At 49.0% G+C, this 17,828-nt stretch overlaps 1 protein-coding gene across 6 annotated transcripts; it reads right to left on the minus strand.

The window, feature by feature from the left end:
• Position 1: 1 nt before the first annotated feature.
• On the minus strand, positions 2-17,083 carry Sycp3 (synaptonemal complex protein 3). Of its 6 annotated transcripts, none has more exons than XM_063255449.1 (11): positions 15,966-16,543; positions 15,255-15,345; positions 11,524-13,881; positions 8,655-8,768; positions 7,899-8,080; positions 7,720-7,786; positions 7,553-7,587; positions 6,250-6,367; positions 5,012-5,111; positions 2,302-2,400; positions 2-139 (listed from the first exon to the last, which is right to left on the minus strand). In XM_063255449.1, the coding sequence occupies exons 3-11, from the start codon at positions 11,655-11,657 to the stop codon at positions 2-4; spliced, it is 987 nt and encodes a 328-aa protein (XP_063111519.1). In that variant the 5' UTR covers positions 11,658-13,881; positions 15,255-15,345; positions 15,966-16,543. The 6 variants fall into 6 exon arrangements, with proteins under 6 accessions (XP_063111519.1, XP_063111524.1, XP_063111522.1 ...); XM_063255454.1 differs by having other exon boundaries at positions 8,696-8,768; positions 15,966-16,541; XM_063255452.1 differs by having other exon boundaries at positions 8,327-13,881; positions 15,966-17,083.
• Positions 17,084-17,828: the final 745 nt, after the last annotated feature.

The following is a 17,828-nucleotide window of genomic DNA, read 5'->3' on the forward strand; positions in this document are numbered from 1 at the left end:
CCTAATGATTTAAATCTGAAGTAGACAGACTTACAGTTTCCATCATAATCTTCTTTTGCAACATAGCCATTTCTTTCTTAAGTTCATTCTGTGTGCCACTAAGGAGACTGTCGTGATTCTTTTCCAAGTCCTCCAAACTCTGCAACACAAGAGGCTCAGTTAGAAGCCATAACTTTCCATCTCAGGTTCTAAACGTAAAAATAATTTGCAAAAGAAAGAACTTTTAAAATATTCAAATAATGCCCATTATTTATTTCAAATAAAAAGAAAGAGTAATACAGAAGACAAAAATTCCTACTATAAAGAAGCAAAATTTATGAGACATGAGTCATATATAATCGTAGAGTGTACAACAGTGTTAAGCAAAAAAACAAAGAGTAGATGGAACGTCCATTAGTAAGTACCACAACTGAAATTTTCTAATGAGTTTCCCAAACATCAGGTTATAATCTCCTTATTATTACTAGTAGCCAATGACACATGAATTCAGCAGCAGAAATGACTTTCTTAAAGTTATGCTTTAAGTTTACTAAAATGCTAAATTTATGCTTTAAGTTTTACTTTTCTAGTCAGGGGTTTAGTTCAGCGGCATAAGCGCCTGCCTTATGACATTGTCATGGTATGACAGCAAGGTCATGAGTTTGATCCCTGGTACAGAAACAAAAAGAAAACAAATCTTTACTTCTTCAGCAAATTGTTATTCTAGTACTTACTATATAAAAGTATTATAGTAAGTGCTGTGGAGAAATTAAAAAATAGTGCACAACTGCTTCCTTATTCCAGTGAAAATAGACATAAACCAGCAAACAAGCAAAACACAAAAACTTTACAAAAGGAATGTTAAAGAACGTAAAAAAGAAAAAGACTAGCTACATGGTAGAAAATGGGGATTATGGGGTTTAATCCAATTCAGCTGGCAAAAGAATAGCATTGCAATAAATAAAAGGGAATTAAAAATAATCTGAAGGACAAGCATGAGCAAAGCATGAAGCAGCCAGTGAGATGAGAGGAAGCAGTTATGGAGAGGGCCGGGGGTGACAGGCAATGTAGTCAGGTCACAGGCACTCTCAGATACCTAGCAATTCAGGACAAGAAGCTACTGGTAAGTTCAGGAGGAAAGAAATGTGTGTCAGAAAGATCACGTGGCAGACCTATAAAGATCAGACTAGACATAGCAAATCCAAGCACTGTAATGCTACAAGCAAAGCACGGCATCCTGAACTAGGGTAGTAGCAGTGGGAATTAAAGAAATCATGACCCACTGCAGAGGTGAAATTAAGGCTCTCATAATACCTCAGTATGAAAGATACAGAGACCAAGTCTGAGTCCACACTCCAGTTCCCACCCTAAACGGTAGCAGTTAGTGATAACATTTAGAAAGCTTTAGTCAGGAAGCCTTCAACAAGCTGACAAATTCTCTACTTGCAAATCCTTTAAAAAGTAACATTTATGTTCATATAAATCATTTTAAATTTTTTTAAGTATTTTTAAATGGATTTGAAAAAAATTATTTTAAAACTGTTTTACTATTTAGACCATAATTTCGTAAAATGCATGTATTCAGCAGCTAATTTCCAACTCACAAATTTTTAATCGTTAGTGTCTGTTACATTCTGGGCTATCTTTTATGATTATAAATTGGCTTATAAAATCATTTTTGGTTACTGCAGCCATTCTAGAACTAAATATGCCATAAATATTTTTGTAAACATTTGAAAATATGAAATATAATGTGGTGGTGCACACGATAATCTCAGCACTGGGAAGACTGAGGCAAGAGAATTGCCTCAAGTTCAAGAGCAGCTTGGGCTACACAGTGAGTTCAAAGCCAGCCTGGATACATAGCTGAACCTGTCTCAGACAAACAAAACAAAAAGTAAAAATTTAAAAATACAGAATTAATAATTCTAATTGGTTTCTGCTTACCTAACACTGGAGATACAAAGTCTAATAAAAGAGTGTGGAAAGGATTTACAGAATTTCTATTCTAAGTTAAGCAGAATGATGACTTAAGTGTTAATACAGCATGGATTCAATGCATAAGTACATTTTTAGAGAAATTATCAATCTGCCATTTCCTATCTTGAATAATCCATCAAAATATTAGAATATTAAAAGACATTTATTGCTTACATCAGTAACAGTGACTTCTGTTCTTGTTTATAGAATTAGAAGTAGTTAAAAATGTAAAATGGATAAACAAAATTTTTTCTCCATAAATGGGAAGGAAGAAAGTATCTATTATTCCCATAAGTACCTTGTGTTTTACAAGAATGAGTTACACTGCCTTCCAGAACATACCTTTATGTACTGCTCGTATAGCTGTCTAACTGTTTTCAGTCTCTGGTTCTGAACAATTCTAGATTGTTGGAAAACCTTTTGTTGTTGTCGCATTATACTCTATAAATATATATAAAAAAAAAAGACCATCGAATCACCATCAGGTAAAAGTTTGTTTTTCTGGCACTGCTGGGGATCAAACCCAGGACTTTATACCCGCTAGACGAGCCTTCTACCTCAGAGCTACATTTCCAGTCCTAAAGTTAGCAAAAAGTAACCCTAACCCTTTCCTAAACTTAAAGGGAATAGTGCTAAAGTCTGTATTTTTAACATTTTAACAGTAGTACGACCAATCTGAGATCATTAGTTTACCACTAATACACAATACTATTATCTTCCGAGTCACTGGACGGACTCTTAATGTCCCAGACTTGTCGTTTCTTGGGAGTTACACTGTTCACACAGGTGACCTTCCCATGGTGGTGACCTCTCACGCCCTCCACCCTACCCGAGCCCCCCACTTACAGGTTTATACCCTGCGTCTTCCCATTACCAATAACAACCCCAAGATAGCATTCAACAGCAAACGTTGGCAGCATCATCTGTTTCTCTGAACCCTCTTAATATAAGTGGATATGAACTCATTCAGCCCCCTGAGCAGCTAGATGAGACAGGTACTCTGCCCTTGAACGGCTGAGGCGGCAGAAGCATGAACCAGTTTGATGCCCACTGTGTTCCCAGGGCCCAGGCTCTAACACACACACACGTACTGTTTCTCCATGTCCCATGGTTTGGCCACGGCCTCCTGACCACCCTAGCTTGCTTTCTTTAGGATTACAGCCCAGTGCTCTATCAGGTACAGAAGTCTGCTCATTCCACTTCTCACTGCATCCCTGCCCCTCTTGTCCTCATTTTCTCTGCCTTTTTTTTTTTTTTTTTTTTTTTTGAGACAAGGTCTCACTTGATAGCCCAGGCTGGCCTCAAACTCAAACAATCCTCCTGCCTCAGCCTCCCAAGGAGTTCAGGGATTACACGCGTGCACCACCACACACAGCCTTCCTCTTTCCTAGGTTGATGCTGATGGCTAGCCATAATTACTCCTTGTGCCTCTTCTCAGCCGTGTACAAACGCCTAGCCTGGACTGGTCACCTCTCTAGCTACTCTCCTGGGCAGTACCTTCACCGCCTGATGACCCTAGGCCATTGAACACAGAGACGGTCTCCCATCACTGTGTCTGCGGGTACTTGGACACTGCCTTCTCCCCAGTTTGTAACAGTGAACTATCCTTGTTCCTTAGTGAGGCCAACTTCTTCACGTTTCCCATCGGTTCTCAAGACTTTAGCAACTGGCCCTCTCTGGGGTTTTGAATTTGTCCCTCTGGGTATTCCTGTCAGCACACAAACATGCTGCTATTTCTCTTAAATAAACCAAGACCCTCTGTTCCCCTTCTCAGGCTACCACGTTTCTTTCTTCCCCATTCTGTCTAGTATTCATTCTAATCAGACTTCCACACAGGTTTCACATTCCACACCAGAATTACTCTGACCCAGGACACCAGTGACATCACTGCCACATCTACCTTCTTAGCCTGCAGGCAGCATGGGACAGAATAAAGCTTTCATTCTTTTTGTTTTAAGACAGGGTCTTGCTATGCAGCTCAGGCTGATCTTGAACCCACTATGTAGCCACGCAGGCCTTGAACTCACAGGGATCCTCTTGCCTCAGCCTACTGAGTACTGGGATTACAGGCATGTACCACCATGGTCCTTTTCTTAAATGACTTTGCTCAGCCCACAGAGCTTTGCTGTCCACATGTGGTCAGGCCATACTGTCAGGGTCCCTTCCTGGCTCCTCTCACCTCCTAGAGTCCTAAATACTGATGTCCCCCCGGGATCTGTCTGAGATTTCCCTGGATAGCTGCAGTCTGCCCTCTTCAGGTTTAGAGTTCCCGACCTATGATTCTCGGCTCACATGCCACCCCTAAACTGCAGACTCACACTGAGCCTCTCCGTGGCTACTTCATGAGCTGGTCCACCGGCCCCAGAGTTACTTGGTCACACTAGTACCCCAGCTCTTAGCTAAGCAATGTCTGATAAGTACAATCATGAAAGGACACTGGAGGAACAGTTAGTGCAGCTACACAGCTGGGTGGAGATGACTGCCACCTGCCCTGGGCACGGACAGGGAACACCAGTGGACAAGAAGAGTAAGCGTCTCAGCCGGATCTGCTCAGGGACAGAGCGCCTGCCCAGCACACTCATGGCCCTGGAGTCCAGCCCCAGCACCTCACTGGAAAAAACTGAGCATAAACCATGTTCTGTCTCTATGACTGGGTCAGGAGTGGGCAAACAGAAAAGTCCATCAGTGAGAGTCAGGGTCTCCTGCCAGGGCCACTGAGGACTGTTGCTGCCCTGCCATTACTGATTTCCTCTGAGTCCAGGAGGGCAGGAACCATCTTGCTGCGTAAGTGAACCCACTAAGAACTGGCAACAGGGCCTCCTTCCCAGCCCTGTCCAACTGTGCCTCCAGTTAAGCACCCCTGATTTCTTTCCTACTCATCTTCTTTTCGTCCTCTGGCAAATGTCCATCACCTGCATGGCAAGAGTCCCGAGCAGCACAGGCAGCACCGGCCAGAGCTTCACAGAGTAGAGCACATCTGCCAGTGCCTCCCTTCCGGCCTGCCCAGGGCCCGGCCGGGACAGGCTTGTTAGGAAGCCATAGCGATACCAACCACCAGCTTCTCCTCCTGTTCCTCTGCCTTCTTCAGGTCGGTGTCCCACTGCTGAAACACAGCCAGGAACTGCTCCGAGTACTCTTGGTTAAGTTTCTGCCTGAAAAACATAGGAATGAGTATCATGACTTTCCATATGGGAGGAAAAAACATTCAAAACTGACCTGACCTCTCTGCATACTGTCTGGAAGGAAGGAAACAATAGCAGCTGAAATATCCTGTGAGGAAACTAAGAAATTAGATTTACTTCAATTTCAAAAGTATTTTATTTATCATCTATGTAAATTTCCCAGAAAACCTATTTTATTTCCAAGGAGTGTATTTTTATGTATCCTACTTAATATAGGTTCTGCTATGAAAAATAGGGTAAATGATTTCCAAATAAAAATATTTCACTCACTTTTCCCCCATGTTGGCAATGACTTTGTACAAAGAAATAAAGTCAGCTAAAACTAACAAATTTTACAATATAAATATATGAAATATAATGTAAAATATATATTTTGCAATGTAAATATATAAAATTTATAACAAAATCAACCTTTTCTACACTGCCAAACATAGTTAACTACCAGACAACAAATACTTTCTGTAACATTTATCTTTTACTAGTGATCTTCAGAATGAATATAAATTTCCTAGAATTAATTAGAATTTAAAAAAACCCTCACTTGTTACTTCAAAAAGCAAGGTTGATGCCAAATGTGGTGACACATGGCTATAATCCTAGTACTTGGAAGGCTGAGGCAGGAGGGTTGCTGAGTTCAAGGCCAGCCTAGACTACAAAGTGAATTCAAGGCCAGCCTGAGTTGCATAATGGGACCCTGTCTCAAAAAGCCAAAAACCAAACCAACAAACAAAAAGCAATTTATCACTTGCTTACAGAAAAAAATCAAAGTACCTTTTCTACTCCCTCCCTCCTTTCTTTCCTTCCTTTGTTTTTGTTTTCTTTTTTTTTCCTTTTTAGATAGGTCTAGGTACCCCAAGCTGGCTTCAAACACAAGAGCCAAAAAAACCCAAACAAACAAACAAACAAACAAAAAAACCCTCAACAACTCAAGATCCTCCTGCTTCAGCCTCTTAAATGCTGGAATAACAAGCATGCACCTCATGCCCCATCAAGCCAAATATATTGTCACTAGAGACTCCAATAAACAGAAGGTAGTCACTTTCCCAAGTGTACCTGTATATACTAAGAAATGATACAAATGTAACTATAACAAAACCAGCCACCTTACCTTTGTTCTTGTTGAGTTTTCCAAACATGTTCAATTTTCTGGCTACTGGATTTGAAGGAAGCCTTGGTATACATTTCTAGTCTTTTTCTCTTGGCAAGGAGAGCCTTGTTAATGTCAGCTATGTTGAAAATAATTATTTATTGAAATTTAATCCTGAAAATTACTTTGTTCCCATATATTCAAGCAAACATAAATATGGCAAAAGTTCCTTCAATGATAACATGAAGACATAAAATAGTAGGCACGAGATCCTGAATTTGATTCCCGGTACTGAAAAAATATATATATGTTTTTAATATAGTGCCAATATCATGCTCAAAACATTTCATATTTAGAAGCACTTAGGATTTTGGACTTTCAGACTAGGGACGCACAACTAGTAAAGTCTTCAAATATTCTGAAACCAAAATAAACTCTAAAACCTGAAACATTTTTGTCCCAGAGATTTTGAGTGAGAAATATCCAACCTTATCCTAATTTTGATTTTCCTAACTGAAGATAATTTTTAAACTTATGAATGATTTTTAAGAGCAATAAATAAAACATCAAAGATAGACTTCAATTTTCTCATGAGAAAATTTCAATAAAGGCTTTGTTTTTCTAAATTTATAAAACATTCTTCAACTGAAAGAACACACCTGGCTCAATTATCCTTAGAATTCATAACATAAAACCCATGAAAGAATAATTATATCAAACACACAAACAACTATTTGTAAAAAAAAAAAAAAAAGATGCTTTTAAGTGTATATTTTACTAAGAGAAACACAGACCAAAGATAGCAAACATTTGAGAGCACTTTTAAATACTTTTGTGGAAATTTCATGGCGTATTTTTATGATTAAGTACTGCATTTTATAAAATTTTCATACTTTGCTAACCATATACCTTTATTATGGATTCACAGTTACCTTTCAGTAAGGATAATGGAGCTGTACAACTACATAAATACTTTATACATCTATTTTTCTTCTAAAATTCCATTAAAGTCACGCGTCTGCAAGCCATTCCCATTCATATCAGTGAAAGAGTAAATAAGGAAACCTATGAAGCCAAATCGCAAATGTATAAAGCAAAGCACTGAATAATACAGTCTGATTAACAGTTCCTACTATACAAATCACAGAAGTTTAAAGTAACTTTATTTAAATAGGAGAATCGGGCTGGGGATGCAGCTCAGCAGCACAAGCGCCTGCCTGGCAAGCTCGATTGTCAGTTCCGTTCCAGGTACCAAAAATCAGTGAGTGAACGAACACACAGGGTTAGGGTTAGGGTTAGGGCTGGAGCGTCTCCGAACACGTACCTCCGAATTTTTCCAGCATATTCTGCACTTCACCGCTGCGGATAAATGGCATGTAAAAGCCGTGAGGCCTGGCGGGGAGCCCCTGGCATGCCCACGGCCCGCTTCACCCCAGCGCGGCCGAAGCCCAACAGAAGCAGCCGAGCTCCCGCGGCCCGCGAGGCGCCTACCCCATGTCCTCCAGGAGCTCCGCCGAGGACCGCTTCTTCCCGCGCTTGTCCATGGCCGGGACCTTTCCTGCAGGGACAGGGAGGCAGGAGGGCGCCGTGGCGAGCGCGTCGGGCTGCTGCGCAGGGCCGGCCGCCTGCCGCCCGGGAACCGGCGCCCTCCTGCCTCGGCCTCCGCGCACCTGCGGGCGCCGCCCGGTCCTCGTCGTCGTCCTCGTCCTCGGAGCCGCTCAGCTCGCGCTCGTCCTTCTCGGCGGCGTAGGCGCTGGCGGGCTGCTCCTCGGCCGCCTTGGCCGCCTTGCCCGCCCGGCCGGGCTGCTTCTTCCCGCTGGGCACCATCGCTCCGCTCCGCTCCGCTCCGCACCTGGCGGGCAGCGCGCGGTGAGGGGCCGGGGCCGGGACCCGCAGCCCACGCCCGAGGCCGAGGCGGGACGTCTCCAGACGCAGCCCGGACTGCGCAGCGCGGAGGCGGCTCGGTGGGGAGGCCTGGGGTCGCGCCCAGCGCCTCAGATAACCCTCTTCCCCGGCCGCCTCGGGCCGCGCGTCCCGCACCACCCGGGCCGCTCCGCACAGACCCCTCCCCTCCGCCCCGACGTCCCCGCGGCCGAACCCCGAGCCCCCAGAGGCGACGCTGAGACGCTGACGACACGCTGACCGACTGACGACTGAGCCGGCTCCCGCCCGCCTCACCCGCACCCCGGCTGCCGTCGAGGCCTCTGAGAAGACTCGCTGTCAGCGCGGGAAAAGAGCCCGCGCGCCTCAGGCAGGAGTGGCGCTGATTGGCTGGGTGCTGCGTGCTGATTGGCTGGACCCTGAGGGTGGGGTGGGAAGGCTCCGCCCCCTTGGGAAGGTCCCAGGGTCATTCCGGGGTTATGGGCAGCGGGGGCTGCGCAGGCGCGAGGCGTGGTGCCAGGCCAGCTCTGACAGGGTCCTGCTACCTGTGTGCCCGTGAACACAGCTGATTGGGACCAGGTCTCACCAGCGTCCCCCATGTCTCCTCAGGCATCCAGCGTCCAGCCCCCTTGCTCCAGACCTGGCCCTGTGTGTGTTTCCTGTGACAGAGATGGGAGGCAACCCTGAGAGACATTGAGAGATTATGGAAATTGATACTGAGACAGTCCCCCCAAAGCCTCAGGCAGTCTAGCGTTTGTGATTGGCCATTGTCTAGTCCTGGGATTGGTGGTGAGTGCTGGCCCCGCCCAGAGGCGGAGCTTTGTGGCTACCATGAATGATTGCCCTTTAGCTACCCCACCCAGCCATGTGGCCAGCTGTGTATGGACTGAAACCCCCAAGAACTATAAGCTAAATAAACCTTTACTTCCCTAATTTTGGGCATTAGGTATTTTATCTCAGCAAAGAGAAGAGCAATCAATACAGAATTTGGTACCAGGAGTGGGAGCATTGCTGTGACTGTACCTGACCATGTGGTTCAAGAGCCTTTGGGACTGACTTGGGGGAAGAGTTTGGAAAGGTTTGGAGGTGTCCCCTGAAAGAGCAGCCCTGGAACACTCTACTTAGGCTGTTCTGTATGGGAGATTCTGGTCAGAACCAGAAGACCAGTAAAGACCAGGCTCGAGAGGTTTCTGCCAGGGGGAAGGACTGCATTGGTTGTTGGACTCCAGTTGATGTATATCACGGCTTGGCATTTTGCTTCTGTCCAGAGACTTTGCCTGAGACTAAGGTTAAGGGCGATTGATTAATCTGGCAAAAGAAATTTCAAGGTAGTCGAATGTTGAGGCAGTGGCATGGCTATAGTTGGGGCTTTTAGACAGATTCATGTTGCAAATAAAGACCAAAGAACCTAACAGTGTGATTTAAAATGTGAGTTTGGGCAGAAAGCTGTGGACTATAAAGATAGAGCTGAGATCTCAACTGCTGAGAAGAAACAGAAAAATAAAAAAAGATGGCCTGCGGACATCACACAGCCTGGAGAGCAGCTGGAGGTTTCCTTGGTTTCTTCTGTAGAAGTTGGTCATTTTAGACTTTTTGCCTTTATGTGGGTCAGTTACAGTATCAGCAACTTTTTTAAAGAAATGTTCGATTTCATTTAGTTTTGGAAATTTGTGTCAAAAATCAACTAAGTAATGCAGTAATCTCCTTTATTAAAATTTCCTTATTATTAGTGGTGTTTTACCCGTGCCTGTGCATGTGTGCACTGAGTGGGCGGAGGGAGGTGTGTCCTTTCACTTGCTTATCAATTTGCTCACTTCAGCTGTTTGTTCTGCAGGCCCCGCCTCCCTCTGTAGCCCAGCCTGGCCTTTAACTGGCGGCTGCCCTCCTGCCTCTGCCTCCAAAGTACAGGGATCGCAGGCGTTCACCTCCACGGCCCCTTCCTTCTCGTTTCTCCAAGGGACACTGCTCTTTCTCTCCAGATCCTGCCTGCCAACCTTTCCCAGCTAGAACCAGGAAGGGTGGAGTCTAATGTCTGGTCTCATCTCCTGGTTCTTGGTGGAGACTCTCCTCAAGATTTGGTTTTTTTTAGGAAGATTCTCGCAATGTAGTCCAGGCTGGCCTAGAACTCTCTATATAGCCCAGGTTGGGTTTGAACTCATGGTGATCCTCCTGCCTCAGCCTCCCGAGTGTTTCGTGTGCCACAACATGTCTAAATGGTGTACATTTACCAACAACAGAAAAACAGCAGAACGAGAACTTCCAGTGAACAGACGCAGAGGCCAGAGGATAGGAGGAAGGGGCCTTCTGTAGTAGCCACAGTTACGGAAGTATCTCCCTCTCATGCAAGTAAGGCACTGGAGCAGCACCCTATCAGACACTGACCCGGTGTCATGCCATGTATAAACTGCCCAATCAAAAGACCTCTTTAGATTTGTTCATGTTACTGAAGGATCAGAAACAGAATATCTTGATTCACTGTGCCCATATGCAAATGAAGGGTCAAAAAGAACATCTTCTGATTGGTCCTGCAAACAGCACCAGATTCAAGTGAAGACCTGAGAGACCAAGTTTCCTTCTGGCCAAAAATAGCACTTTTGGGGTCAGAGATTTAGCTCAAGGACACAAGCACCTGCCTGGCAAGCACAAGGTTGTGGGTTCAATCTCTGGTGCCTCCCCAAAATAAGGCGCTTTTGTGACTGGCTGTGTGTAGTGATGATGCTGGGTGCCCGCCCAGGAGTCCTGTCTGCATTACCTAATAAACTTTCTGACCTTTACTGCTTTTATTTTTGCTCTATTCTACCTTTGGTCCTTAAGACTCCTTTTATTATTTTTCTACCTTTAATTTTGGACCACTAGATTCTTTCTTTCCCACCTTTCCCCTTTCTTGAGGTGGGCATTTGTTTATTTATTTGAGACAAGATACCACCCTATGTAACCCAGGCTGCCCCGGAACCTGCAGTGATTCTCCTGCCTCAGCTTCAAACAAAACAGGAGACTTACATCTCTGTGGTTCCTAGAACTTGGTTTTTCTCCTTTCTCAAGTTAGTTTTCTTTCCTTGTGAAACCTTCTCACTTATACACATGGCTTCAAATACCAGCTTCTCCAAGTGTGGCCCAAGGCCAGCCTGCAGCAGGGGGCAGGGCGGCTGGCTAGGGGTGAGGGTACACTGAAGACTCCGTGGGTGGTTTCGGAGTAGGCCTCTGTTTCAGAAGGCCTTGGGCAGGCATCCAAGCACACGTGGAGTGACAGGCGTGGGTGCCACTGCCATGTGGGGACCACACGAGCCAGGGGGACAGGAGAGGATCTGGGTTCCAGGCCCCCTCCAACCCTTACGGCTGTGAGACCCACAGCAAGTCGGGGTGTGGCATTCCCTCCCCCACACCTCCCAGCTTTGAGCCGGCATGGTGGCGTACAGGCCTGTAATCCTAGCACTGGGGAGGCTGAGGCAGGAGGAGCACCGTGAAGTCAAGGTCAGCCCGGGATACACAGAAATCTTACCTAAAAAAACAAAAAACAACGAAAAGCATGGATTGGTACAAGTGCACATCCTCAAAACCCGTCTGCCGGGCCTGGGGCTCCGCGCTTCAGGTCCAGCTGTCTGAGAAGTTTCCCTTCTTTTGAATCGTGCAGTGCTGCGTTTTGTCTCATTCTCTTCAAAATTCCTGCCCAGACCTCAGCAGTGGCGGAAAGGTGCTGAGACGGGGCACCTGTGACGGCTCACAGGACAGAGCCCCAGTGGGATGGGGCCCTTATAAAGGGCTTGACCCGGGGTGCCTGGCCCCTGAGCCCTGTGAGGACAGGATGGCACCCCAGTGGGAGGCAGGGTTCCAGGTGCCACCCTGCAAGCAGAGCGTCATCCACCACCAGACAGCGGAGCCTGGCGGTGCTCTGACCTTGGACTTGTCAGCCTTCAGGACTGTGTGGGCATAAATTTCTGTTCTTCACAAATCACTCAGTCCCCCGTGTCTGTCACAGGAGCCAAATGGACTTAGGTACACACTGGACTCCCCAGGGCTACGTCTGCATGAATGGTCTCCAGCTTCACAACTTCCCAAGGCCTGGAGATGAGGCTGAACACGCCCGTCATCCCAGCACTTGGGAGGCTGAGGCAGGAGGATTCCTGCGAGCTGGAAGACAGCCTGAACTGCATAGTAAGAGCCTATCTCAACAAACAACAAAATTCATAAGGCCACCGACTCATCAACTTCCAGGGTACCCGTCCCAATGACCCTCCCGAATGACAAGATGCACGATCCCATGGATATCCTATGACTCTATGATCCCACCCATTTCCCAGTTCTTCGTGGGGTGTGGACTGGGTTTATGTCACTAGAGAAATCTCTGTGACGCAGAAATCTTTATTTCTGTATAACCTTTCTAGAATAAATTCTTTGCTATTACAGTGATATCCTGATAACTCCCTGAATTTTCCCGCATGATGAATTTTATCCAGAACCCATTTCACCTGGGCAGGACGCTCCGGTACAGCCTGACACCAATCTCTGTTTAACCTCCATAGTGCTTAGGCAACACCCAAGTCACCACATGGCCGGGCCAGTGAGTCCTGGGCTAGCGCACAGGGAGGCCTCAAGATTTACGGTCAAAGAGTCGTACAACTGTTTACGAGACTTCCATTTTGGAAAACGGCACAAACAGTATTTACATTTCAAGTTCTTTTTACAAATATGTGCGCCACTATGGAAGAATACTGTTAAGACCATGATTTAAAATACCTGTCTCAATTCAGAAAGGGTTTGTAGAATTGGGTGGCCACAAATCCACCATAGATGATATTAGGAGACATCACTGTGCCTCAGGGTTTACCCGGACAGGGCCTGCGGGTCAGGTCCAGCTGTGCACGGGCCTTGAAGTATTAAAGAACAGCTCAGAAGGCAGACTGCAAACACCTAGAATGTGTGACGGACACAGGTGTCCTGTGATTACGTGCCAGCTGGCCTTTTACAGAACAGGTTTGTTGACTGACTCATGCTGTACACAAAAGCAGCTGTGGCTGGAATATGGGTGGGGGGTGGTGGTGGTGGTAAACCTGACCCCGGGCGCCAGCCCTTGGTCAGCACTGCCCGTCTGGAAGGAGACACTTTTGTCTATGTGCGTTTCCAAAACATAACGACATCTCTAAGAGGCAGCGCTAACACGGCAGCCCTTGGTCATCAGGCCTGTGGGAAAGCGCAGTGCGTCCTCTGGGGACTGAAGAACGGCGACGAGGTTCCCAGCTGGCCATGGGCTGGTCAGCAGGCAGAAGTGGACTGGGGTCTTCCTCACTCATCTGGGGACTTCTGTCTTGTCAGTCAAAGGCGACAGTACCCTGTCATTTCAGTAATCAGATTTGCTACTCTCAGAAGCAGGAACGTGACAGCGACGGTGACTCGTGACAACGGACAGACGCACGGACGTGGGGAGTCAACCCCGCAGAGGCAGGGACCAGGCTTCAGGCTTCGAGACCCCCAGCCAGGCCTCTGTTCTCAGTTTGCCACGGTCACCCAGGGAAATCGGCAGCAGCTTTATAAAAAGGCCGGGTGGGCCACGAGCGGATGCTTTTCAGCGAGGCGGGCTCGGAGCCACCGTCATGGTGGCGCGGAGTGTGCAGGGGTCCCAGGCAGCAGCCCAGCACTCGGTCCTCCCTCTCGGTGACGCTGAGGTAGGTGGCTTTGGAGCTTCCAAACCAAGATCTGCTAGACCTTGATGCGATCGGGGCTGGCTTCCTTGTGTGTCCGCCTCCTGGGAAATACCTTCCGCTTAAGGGCAATTAACTAAAGGAGAAAGGCAGAGAACACGTTACTTCCCCGCTGGAAGGCATAAACGCGGCTCCCTTCTCTCCATCAATCACAGCCGTGGTCTCCCAGATGGGACAGGGCAGCAGGCGGTTCCACCACAGCTCGACCCTCCCTAGAAACGCCACGCCCGGCCCCGTGGCTGAGCCCTGGGTCGGCCCCTCGGGTTCCAGCCCAGGCGACCCAGTGCTGATGCTGTCACCCACAACTGACAGCCTCCACCATGGCATCCATAACCCAGACACCACGTGTCCAGGCTTCCTTCGGAGGACCTGGCTCGGTTTAATTATGAAGATGCTGCCTCTGGGCTAAAATGACCACATTTGTGAGGTTTCTCAGAGCTGGAGCGACTTCGATGCTGGATCAAGGGGTGACGGGTCCCTAACTGGCCACCAATTGGGTCCATTCGGCCAGGCTGGGATGAAGGGTGTCAGCGCGCACCGGCCCTAGGCGGCGGCCGGCATATGACCTGAGGGATAGGAAGCGGCTTGTCTCCCCACCCCCGCTACCTCTGCTACTCAGCAGGCGCCATGAGCTGTGCTCTGCCATGCCCTCTGCCGGCCAACTATGGCCGAATAACCCTGCCCCGTTAACCGGGGTGTCGGGCACTTTGTCTTAGCAATGAGAGAAAGAAGACCCTGTTTTCTTCTGTGCCCCAGCAGCTCCTCCCAGCTGCCACCTCTGATTCCCGCCCCAGGTTGCCAGGGGCTGACGCCTCCGTCCTTGGTGGCCAGGGCCAAGCCACTTCCTGCCCACTCGCCATCTCCAAGCTCCCTTCAGCAGCGCTGCCCAGAAGGCCGAGCCTACAGCTCTGAGAATCATCAGCCTGTGCAGCTGCTTGGAGCCCAGAGCCGGTATGAACACTTCCCCAAGAGCCTCGCCCTGCAGCCTAACGCATCCTCCTCAGCCCGCCTCTGCCTCCTTCATCTCCAGGGGAGGTGAGCCGGGGACCCAGGGCTGGGCTGGAGAGGTTGGACAGGGCAGAGGGGGATGCAGGTGGACAGAGGGGGATGCGGGAGCAGGTAGAGGAACCAGAAGAGGGGCACAGGGGAGAACCCAGCCAGGGCACAGGAAACGCAACTGGACACTGACTGCCAGCATTTCGGTGACACTCAGCCTGGGGACACCAGTGCCACTCAAAGGAGTTCAAAGAGACTGGGTGAGCATGGAGCCTGGAAGCCCGGGGGCTCCGAGGTGGGCTGGGGCCAGGTAGGGAGGCCTTGAGCTCACCTGCTGGCTCCATCAGAGGCCAGAGGTGACGGGACAGCGGCCACCAGGTCAGGCTGCCTGGACGGGGCACACACAGTGGGGTAGACACACTGAGAGATGCTGGTGACACCCCTGTCACTCACCTGCTCGGCAAAAAACGAGAAGACGGTGAAGATGATCAGCGTGGCCAGGACGCAGTGGGTCCAGAACTTTAGTTTGTCTCGGTAAGCTCTCCTGTGGGGAAAAGCGGGGTGCAGGCTGAGCCCGCAGGACCAGGACACTGCCCAGGCAGGGCACTGGTCGGCCTGGGTGGTGCCACCTAGACAGGACTGCAGAAGCCATTGCTCTCCACACCTGTCTGTCCTTCGGGTCACCTGTCCAGGACACCGACGTGCGTGGTCCTACGGCTCCCCTAACAGCTCCAGCAGGGCTCCCGAACCCTCGCCTGAGCCAGGCTGGCACCCTCATGACCACCTGGCTAGCCAGCCCTTCCCTTCTGTGCTGACTACAAGCAGTCCGATACCGTGAGGAATCCCAGCTAAACCAAAACCCCAGGCATGCGATTTTTTTCAGGTCCCTAAGATGCCAGAAAATGTCTTTCCAATATCAGAAGCAGTAAAAGCCAGGTGTGGGGTACATACCTACAACCCTAACACCTGGGAGGCTGAGGCAGGAGGACACAAATTCAAGGCCAGCCTGGGCTACAGATCAAGACCTTGTCTCCAAAAACCCAAACCAAACTAACAAAGCACAGTGCACGTTCTACTGTGTTTCCAGAAAGAAGTCACAGGGTGAGTAACAGGAAGGGAAGGAGGTCAGGGCCGCTGGGCGGCTGCGGGCAGGCCAGGGCTCACCACTCGCGCAGCTCGCGCACGTGCAGGAAGCGGTTGCGGTACTCCCGGGGCAGCTCGAACTGCGACGGCAGGGGGAACATGGACTCGTAGAAGTCCCGCAGCACGGCCTTCACGGTCTGCGCGTCCTTGTGGTTGTGGTCAATGTTGTCGTTCAGGCAGACGAACTTCCTGCATCGACAGAGCGGGGGTTACCAGGCCTCACCGGCAGGGCCTCAATCTAACGGAAGAGTGGGCGATAGGCACCCCACGTGTTTGTTGCTGATTGCTTTCGGTTTTTTGAGACAAGGTCTCCTTATGCAGTCTGGCTGGCCCTGCAGTCATTCTGTAGCGCAGGCTGGGATCCTCCTGCCTCAGCCTCCCAAGTGCTGGGATGGAGGTGGGTGCCTTCGTGCCTGCTTTCCAAGAGTATTTCTGAAGGACATCCATGCCGTGTCTGTACACTGGCTGACGGGGGCTCCCGGGAGCCCTGCTCCGTCACCCGCTGCTTCAGAAATTCCTCACTGCGCAGCCAGAGAGCCAGGGTGCACCGCCTGGGGCGGCGCGGGGTGGCAGGTTCAGGAATGACATCTACTTCATGCAACCTGAACTTGGCAGCCAACAATGCTGTCAGTCAGGGAACACGGGGTTGGTGCTAGGAACGCGTCTGTAAGGACCGAGTCAAACCCTCTGAAGTGACGGCAGCCGCAGATGACAGAGAGCTACGGCTCCCGCTGCTGTGGCTGCAGTGACAGCGTCCTCCGCTGAGCTGCCAGGGCCAGAGCTGGCAGAGGCAGTGACAGTGCCGACTCCCTGAGAGCTTCAAGGCAAAAGTCACCCCCTGAGGGCCGGATAACTGTGGCCGGGATGGACGGGCTCCTGGGTGGACTCCAGAGTTAAACCCCGGGAAGCCCAGGGCTACAGCGGGGACAGAGGGCCAAGATCAGTGCAGAGCTCATCGGGCACAGGACAGAAGAGAAGCCCGCGGAGTCAGCCGCACCGCATTTATCTGACAGCACAGCTACGCCCAGGACTGATAAAAGGCCAGGGGGAAGGCGCTCACTGTCCGGACGGGCCAGGAAGGGAGAGACTGTTACTGACTTTCAGGGTGACCACGTGCTGTGTTAAGGGTCCTTACAGCAAAGAGATTCACACTAAAAATACACGGATGAAATGAGGCTGACTTGAAGTTGCTTGGTAAGCAGTGACGAAGGGGCGGGTGCATTCGGATGAAAGAAGACGGCACAGCAGTGCGCACCTGGAACTCCAGCACCTAGGAGGCTGAGGCAGGAGGATCGCAGCGGTTCAGAGCCAGCCTGAGCGACAGAGTGAGTTCAAGGCCGGCCAGGATGACATGGCAAGGCCCTGTCTTCCAAAAGCCAACACCGCTGGCGATTTAGCTCTGCGGCCTAAGCGCCTGCCTGGCAAATGTGAAATTGTGAGTCCGATCCTCGGTACCATAAAAAAGCCAACACCACAAACAGGATCAGACACAGATGGACGCCTTTTTTTCCTTTTTAGATAGGTCTAGGTACCCCAAGCTGGCTTCAAACACAAGAGCCAAAAAAACCCAAACAAACAAACAAACAAACAAAAAAACCCTCAACAACTCAAGATCCTCCTGCTTCAGCCTCTTAAATGCTGGAATAACAAGCATGCACCTCATGCCCCATCAAGCCAAATATATTGTCACTAGAGACTCCAATAAACAGAAGGTAGTCACTTTCCCAAGTGTACCTGTATATACTAAGAAATGATACAAATGTAACTATAACAAAACCAGCCACCTTACCTTTGTTCTTGTTGAGTTTTCCAAACATGTTCAATTTTCTGGCTACTGGATTTGAAGGAAGCCTTGGTATACATTTCTAGTCTTTTTCTCTTGGC

This window comes from Cavia porcellus, unplaced genomic scaffold (genome assembly GCF_034190915.1).
Source record: "Cavia porcellus strain 051 isolate PalLab524CR breed Dunkin Hartley unplaced genomic scaffold, mCavPor4.1 scaffold_8, whole genome shotgun sequence".
Lineage (NCBI taxonomy): Eukaryota > Metazoa > Chordata > Mammalia > Rodentia > Caviidae > Cavia > Cavia porcellus.

Excerpts from the sequence above, each read along its gene's own strand:
- Sycp3 (XM_063255449.1), bottom strand. The coding sequence starts at position 11,657 with ATGTGCACTTGTACCAATCCATGCTTTTCGTTGTTTTTTGTTTTTTTA. Across the intron at positions 5,112-6,249 it reads AAAACTCAACAAGAACAAAG|GCAGAAACTTAACCAAGAGT; the intron begins GTAAGGTGGCTG and ends TATGTTTTTCAG. Across the intron at positions 140-2,301 it reads TATACGAGCAGTACATAAAG|AGTTTGGAGGACTTGGAAAA; the intron begins GTATGTTCTGGA and ends CTTGTGTTGCAG.